The sequence below is a fragment of the Neltuma alba genome, unplaced genomic scaffold (assembly GCF_004799145.2).
Source record: "Neltuma alba isolate B1F8T4 unplaced genomic scaffold, ASM479914v2 tig00010560_pilon, whole genome shotgun sequence".
In the NCBI taxonomy this organism is placed as follows: domain Eukaryota; kingdom Viridiplantae; phylum Streptophyta; class Magnoliopsida; order Fabales; family Fabaceae; genus Neltuma; species Neltuma alba.
This window is the reverse complement of record NW_021635427.1, coordinates 478,935-486,291: the sequence shown is the minus strand read 5'-3', so window position 1 is coordinate 486,291 and position 7,357 is coordinate 478,935. Positions and strand designations below refer to the sequence as shown.

General features: G+C 35.4%; 1 protein-coding gene across 1 annotated transcript; it reads left to right on the top strand.

The window, feature by feature from the left end:
• Nucleotides 1–3,110: 3,110 nt before the first annotated feature.
• Nucleotides 3,111–7,131, top strand: LOC114757045 (TORTIFOLIA1-like protein 4). Its single transcript, XM_028946041.1, has 5 exons — nt 3,111–3,978; nt 4,255–4,363; nt 4,902–5,482; nt 5,802–6,304; nt 6,834–7,131. Exons 1-4 carry the CDS (start codon nt 3,136–3,138, stop codon nt 6,294–6,296), a joined length of 2,028 nt encoding a protein of 675 aa, XP_028801874.1. The 5' UTR covers nt 3,111–3,135; the 3' UTR covers nt 6,297–6,304; nt 6,834–7,131.
• Nucleotides 7,132–7,357: the final 226 nt, after the last annotated feature.

Here is a 7,357-nt window from a genome sequence, read left to right as displayed (position 1 = left end):
ATTGAGGATTCAAATTAAACCCATATTTAGTAAAAGGAAATTGGAGGGTAGAAGTGGGAAAAAATTTAAATAAGTTATATTTAAAAAATTTAAGAAGTGGAGCCGTAAGATTTTGATAAAGAGAAAATATAAAATAAAAAAGTAAGAAAAATTAATTAAAATTTTCTAACCCCATTACTTCAATTCTTTTCAATTAAACTCATTAAAATTTTTCTCTCCTCTTTTGTTTTTTTCCAGTCGATTTCCCCCGTGACAAAGGAATCCTGCAAGTGGGTAATACTAATAGCTAAAGCCTTAAAGCTAATAATTTTGAACAGGTTTTGAAAAAAGTACATGGATTTGTGCAAATTTTGGACATGTTGCTTCATGTGACCTTTTTATTCCTTTTGTATTACTATTTCTAATGTTTAATATAAGAGTTAGTCTGACTTTTAATTTAAATTTAAATATAGGATTTTAATTTACTTTATTTTTAATATTTATTTATTTTGCTTTCAAATAATCCTTATAGTAGCTGCATATATTAAGGATTTACTATCAATTTGTAATTTAAAAACACATGATTAATACTCCTCCGGTCCTAAATATAAGATCCATATACAGTGTATATAAGGGTCTTATATTTAGAACCGGAGGAGTAATAGTATTTTAGGAAAGAGAACATTTATTTACTTCAAATAACTAACTCAACTAACTTTCTTAATCTCTTCAAATTAGTCAACTAGGTCTTATACTACCTCTTATCCTTAATATAAGATCTTGTTTGACTTTTATTTTGGTCATAAATATAAAACCCCAATCCACTTTGTCTCTTATATTTATATATATATTTTTCAAAATAATTTTTCTAACAATGGTAGTTCTAGCCAATGCACTTGATTAGTAAGGATATTTTAGGAAAGACAATACCTATTTAGGACAAATAACTAACTCAACTTACTTTTTTAATCTCCTTAAATTAGTTAATTAGTTATTATAATTGAACTGGAGGTAGTATTAAAAACAGGAGTTAGTATTTTGATTTGATGCCAACCTACTTCATCAATCAAACTCCATCGGTTGGGATGCTTGGACAGAGTCTCATATATACTTCAAATTTTCCCAGTATTGCTTCTAATTTTTAAAAAAAGTTGATTTAAGACTTAAAGGACACAGTGCAAACTACAACGACTTCCCCCATGCAAAAATGTTAACATGATATTAAAAAAAAAAATTACATAAAACTATTTGTCACAGGTCCCAAGTTTATTTAGTGTTATTTTTACTTCTGTTAGCTTTCTTTTATTCTCACCTATATTTAATTCCTGTTTTTGCCTTTTATTATTGTAACTCTTTAACCCTGTATGTTTTCTCATTTTTAACACGAGCATAATTTCCCCCTTTTCTAAAAAAAAAAAAAAAAGGGTTAATGCTGGGCTGATTAATTCAAAATAGCTAATTTAGGCTGTTTTTTTTTTTCAGGTGGGTTATAGATGATAAGATTTTGAAAATATGATTGACGGCATTTTTGTGAATATTGGTAGACTTTTCAAATCAGTTCGCCATACATAAAGTCTAAAATAAAGGGACAACAAAGCATAAGTTGGATTATTAGAGATAAAAAATGTTAAGATCGATGTGTAATGATACTAAGATACTGTTTGGTACGAGGGTGGAAAGGAGAGAAGAGAAAGGAAAATTTTAATAAATTTTATTTAAAAAATTAAAAAAGCAGGTTTTAAAATTTTAATAAAGAGAAAAAGTAACATAAAAGAATAATAAAAATTAATTAAAATTTTTTAACCCCATCTTTTTAATTTTTTAAATTAAGTTTATTAAAATTTTTCTTCCCATTTCTTTCTCTCATATTAAACGGAACATGATGAATAGTTGGCATGAAAACTACTGGAAACAAGTGTGACCGTAAAGAGATGGCTCCTCATAGTTTGAAATTATAAGGAGAATTAAATCTACGACTTTCTTTTTATTAAAAAAACTTTCACAGTATTAAATTACAAGGCGATTAATATAGTAGTGATAATTTCAATTAATAATTTTGAACAAATGATGATGGTAGTAAATAGAATTATACAAATGGCAAATAATCCCCTTTCTTCTCTCCTTATTTCAAATTCTTCAAAGAATAATTTGGGAGTCTTTATTTATTTTATTACATTGGGAGAGTTTCTTAAACATTTAACTAAATGGAGACGGGCTTTTGAGTTTTTTTTTTTTTTGAATTTAGGATATTTCCCAATCACTTTAGGCAACTGAGACTAAAAAGAGTGTTTGGGTAAAACAAAATTTTTTTAAAAAAATAGTTTTATATTAATCGAGATAAAATTCTTCTCGTATATTAACTTCGTATATTATAAAATCACTTTTAAAATTATAATTTAGTTTTTATCTAAATACACCCTAATTCACATAAGGTCGGGAGCGTTTTAGATTGGAGCATCCTGATAAGTGCATTTCTCAAAATTTAAATATAAGCTATTCTAATAAATATGTTTTTCGAAATTCAAACTTATCTTTTTTCTATAAGATGAAATCGCTTATCATTTTAGCAAATAGCTCGTTAGTCTATCCATTTCTATTTTATTATTATACTAGATATAAACTGACATCACTATTACCAAACAAGACATGAACATATTAATACTACTTCTGGTTTTTAATATACGAAATTGTTTGACTTTTGTTTTAGTTCTAAATATGATATCTCACTTCATTTTATCTCTCATATTTATTTATTTTTTTTAATACAGTCCTTGTAATAATAGTAGTTTTAACAAATATATTTAATTAGTAAGAATATTTTTTAAAAAAATAATAGATACTTATTACAAATAACTAATTTAAATAATTGTTTAATATATTCAAATTAATTAATTAATTTTTATATTAAAAAATAGAGGTGGTATTATAAATTTTATCGCATCTCGCGGAAAAATACGCACCGCGCCGCTTGCTCTCATGATAATGATGCTCTATAAAGGACACTGAACAACCACCCGCCTTACACATTATTAACACCTCACCATGCTTCAATGCCGCCAAAATCACTAACTATCACAATCCGTAGAAACGGCCTAAAAACGATCCCCACCGAAGAGTTTCGAGAACGAATGCCAAGTCGCTGCCTCGCTTCCCACCATGGCAGTAGTTCCCGCCAAACGATTCTCGTTGAGTTCACCCCAACCCGCTTCCACTGCTGGGTCGACTCTTAATCTTAAGAAGCGGGTCATAGCTTGCCTCAACAAACTCTCCGACCGAGATACTCTCTCCGTCGCCGTCGCAGAGCTCGAGTCCATTGCTTGCACCTTGAGCCATGACACCTTCTCGACGTTCCTCTCCTGCATTCATAACACTGATTCCTCGTCCAAATCGCTGGTTCGGAAGCAATGCGTTCATCTGTTGACCGTTCTCTCTCACTTCCACGGCGACGCCCTGTCTCCATTTCTTTCTAAGATGATCTCCACCGTCCTCCGTCGCCTCCGTGACCCTGACTCCGCTGTTCGATCTGCCTGCGTCGATGCTATTGCTGCAATGTCGTCTCGGATCACCAAACCGCCGTTCTTGACGGGGTTTTTGAAGCCGTTCATGGAGACTCTCACGCAGGAGCAGGACGCCAACTCGCAGATGGGCGCGGCGCTGTGCCTTGCGGCAGCGATTGAGTCGGCGCCGGAACCTGACGTTGAGGCGCTGAAAAAGAGTGCTCTGCCTAGGCTGGGGAAGTTGCTGAAGAATGAGGTGTGCAAAGCGAAGGCGGCGTTGTTGGTGCTGATAGGGAGTGTTGTTGGTGTTGGTGGCGCGTCGAACCACGTAGTGTTGAATTGGCTGGTGCCGTGCCTTGTTGAGTTTCTGAGCAATGAGGATTGGACGGTCAGGAAGGCAGCGGCGGAGGCGTTGGGTAAGGTTGCTCTTGTGGAGAGGGATCTGGCATCTCAGCATAAGGAATTGTGTATGAGTTCGTTACAGAACCGAAGGTTTGATAAGGTATTGAACTTCGTTTTTTCTTATTGATGAATAAAACCTTGTGACTAACTCATATTACCTAGAAAATAGTGTAGGTAGAGAATCTATACTAAATCGCTTCGTTGCCTACTCGTTTTGAGGCTAAATAAATGTAAGGAGGGGATTTTTAACTTTTGTAGCAACTAAATTTCTTGAGCCCCTCCTTCTCCCAAAAAAACGAAAAGGTACATGGGAGATTGATCGATTTCCGTTGAAGTTTTTTCAAGTGTCTTGATCGGGACCGAAATGTTGTAACAGATCAAGGTAGTTCGGGACACTATGAATCGTGCCATGGAGATGTGGAAGGAGGTAACAGATTCAACCAAGGATGATTCTGCTCCTGCAACACCTGCACGTTACTCAGATGGTAAGGCTTTAATATTCAGAAAATGATCATGCTAATTGATTTGCTCTTCTTCATTTAAACTGTTCAGATAATCTCATTTCATCTTCTTTTCTTTTTCTGCTGGTTAACCTCCATGTCACACGGTTACTGGGACTTAGACATTATAAATCATCTGTGATTCAGATTTTTTCTGTTCCAAGTTGGCAGTCATGAGTGGAAGCGTTAAAAGGGGACGGATAAATTAGAACAGTAGAAGTAAGAATAACTTAATCTGTGGAAATTGTTTTAACAAGAAGTGGTAAGAATGTAAAGGAAAAAATCACACTAAAACAGTTTTTTCAACTTCAATTTTATTTTCTTTAGCTTCTTTTCCATCACCGCCGTCTTTTATTCGATCCATTTTGTTATTAAACGATAATTGAATTATGAAAAATATTATCATCAAGCGTAGAATTTGAAGTTAAGCTCTTTTTCATCTTAATTCCTGCACCTCTTGTTTAATGCAGACCATGCGAGAAGCAGTCTAATTCCTGTTTTCCGTTGTTGGCTTTATTCATAGGTCCAGATTATGGTAAGGAGCAGCGTTCCGTTAAAAGTTCAGTGGATAGCAGCCTGAAATCTGCTCAACCAAGGAAAATAATCTCCACCAACAAGCCCCTTCCATGTGAGGTTTCATTTGTATCAACGGCCAAAAGAAAGAGCTTTAGAAAGAGCAAGGACAAGAAGCTAAATTCGGTGATATCACGTGAGCTGGACCATGAATTGTTTGATAGGAAATTCGAAACTCCAGATTCAAATTCCTTCCCATTGAATATGAAGAGGGAAGATGACATTAAAAGGTGTGGTTTAGAAGTTTCTAAACCATGCCTGAGTCAGAACTGTGAGAATCCAAGAACAGAAGCCAGGCGCGCCCTCTTTAGCAAGAAATCTGATGAGAAAGTGCATAAATCTGGTGGTTTAAGATCAGGGTTTCGCGTGGTTCCATGTTGTGAAGACGACATCCCTCACTCACAATTCATGTTGGACAATAATGTAAATGAAGCTTGTGAGAACCCGCAAGATGTTGAGACTCTATCTTTGATCCGTGAACAGCTTAATCAAATTGAAAACCAGCAATCCAATCTATTAAATCTCGTCCAGGTACATTACAATGGCTGGATATGCATGTTTCTGAAAAAGCTACTCAAAACCTCTTCTGATAACCCTGTCCCCATTATAGCACCTATCTAGGTCAGTGCTGTTACTTTCTGTGTCAGCTCATTCCTCTGGGTTTGTCAAAAAGGCTCAACATGTATTTAGGTCTTGTGCTGATTCCTAAAAATTTTCCTGTGTATTTTTCGATGAACACTGTCTAAAACAAACTTTTTCTTGCATGCAAAGCATCATTGGCAATTCTTGTGGCTACAGTATTTGTTCTTACGCAACATTCAAGACTTATGTCTCTCCCTCTTGAAAACAGCGATTCATTGGAAGCTCCCAAAGTGGGATGAACTCTCTGGAGACACGTGTACGTGGCCTAGAGACGGCTCTGGATGAGATATCACATGATTTGGCAGTATCACGTGGCAGGCTTAGCAAGACTGATGCTGCAGAAGATATGTGCTGCAAGCTACCTGGTTCTGAATTTCTGAGTTCCAAATTCTGGAAGAAGACAGAAGGACGGTGTTCTACCCCAAGGCTCTATTCAAGAAACAAATTATCACCAGATGCCGTGCATGATATGGCTGACAAAGAAGGTGGTGTTGAAATGTTCACTCTAAAAGATAACAAATTTCGCCATCATGGGGTAGGACTGTATGTGAACCCACTGGCAGATGGTCGAAGTGATTCAAAGGATCATTTAAGGCAACGTTCGTGTAAAATGCCTAAGGACATTGTCCAGGGTACTGAGAGAACGCTAGGTTACAATACCAGCAAACATGATGGCATTTTACTAGCTGCATCAAGAAACTAGAATTGCAGGTACACAGTGTGTGTGTGGGAGAGGGAGAGATTTTAGAAGTAAATATATTTGATTTTAGCAGTAAATTGTTAATGTGGGGAACAAAACTTCTTGAAATTTTGAAGAGCTGAAACATTAAAGGTGAACAAGAAAGTGGAAGAAATACCTTCCTGGATTATGTTGGTGATGGGGAATCGAAACTTCGAAAACAGAGAATTAGTTTATATTTTCTTGGGTAATTTGTGGTAAGTATATTGTCAATCCGTAGGACACTAGTGTTTTTGGATCCTCTAACTTGACAATTTGCCTGCATATAATGCATTTGGGGAGAGGTAAAAGAGAAAGCAGAGGAAGAGTGGAACTTATAATATGGATTATGCAATGCACAACCACATTTATATTGTTCTTTATTAAGTCACGACTATTTAACTGCAGGGGATTCATTTTTCTAGTGTCTAGGCTGTAACTTGTGAGGGTTGTGTATTCTTTTGCTGATGCGGTTGTTCTAGATAGACGTTAACGATTATTTTTTTCTCTGTAAATTTTCAGATCTTTCAAAGACGTAAAGGCAGATATGTTGACGATGTTGAACATGAAACTATAATCTGCTTTGTTTTGAACACCCGAAAATGTTGTCTCCTCTGCCATTGTTCATAGAGGCAGTGACAGTGTGGATGAGACACAGACTCAGAAGGCCAGAAGTTCTTTTTGATGTGTAGTTTAGGAATTCAATTGATATGTACCATAGTTATATTATGTTGTACTTGTCATATAATAATATCTTGGGCCATCTTTAGTGTAAAGGGAAAAAAAACTTGATCGTATGATAGAGTTATGAACGCTCTAAGAAAAGATGAAATTAGCCCAAGTCTTTCTGTGTTCCCACTGGGGTATTGGGCCGGGTCTGGGGTTCACTGTAATAGAGTAGAGGCCCATGGAGATGTTTATGAGCGAATACATGCAACGTCTGTATTAAAACAAGTACTACCTCCGGTCCTAATTATAAGAGCTAGTTAGCTAATTTGAGAAGATTAAGAAAAAAGTTAAGTTAGTTATTTATCATAAATAAGTGT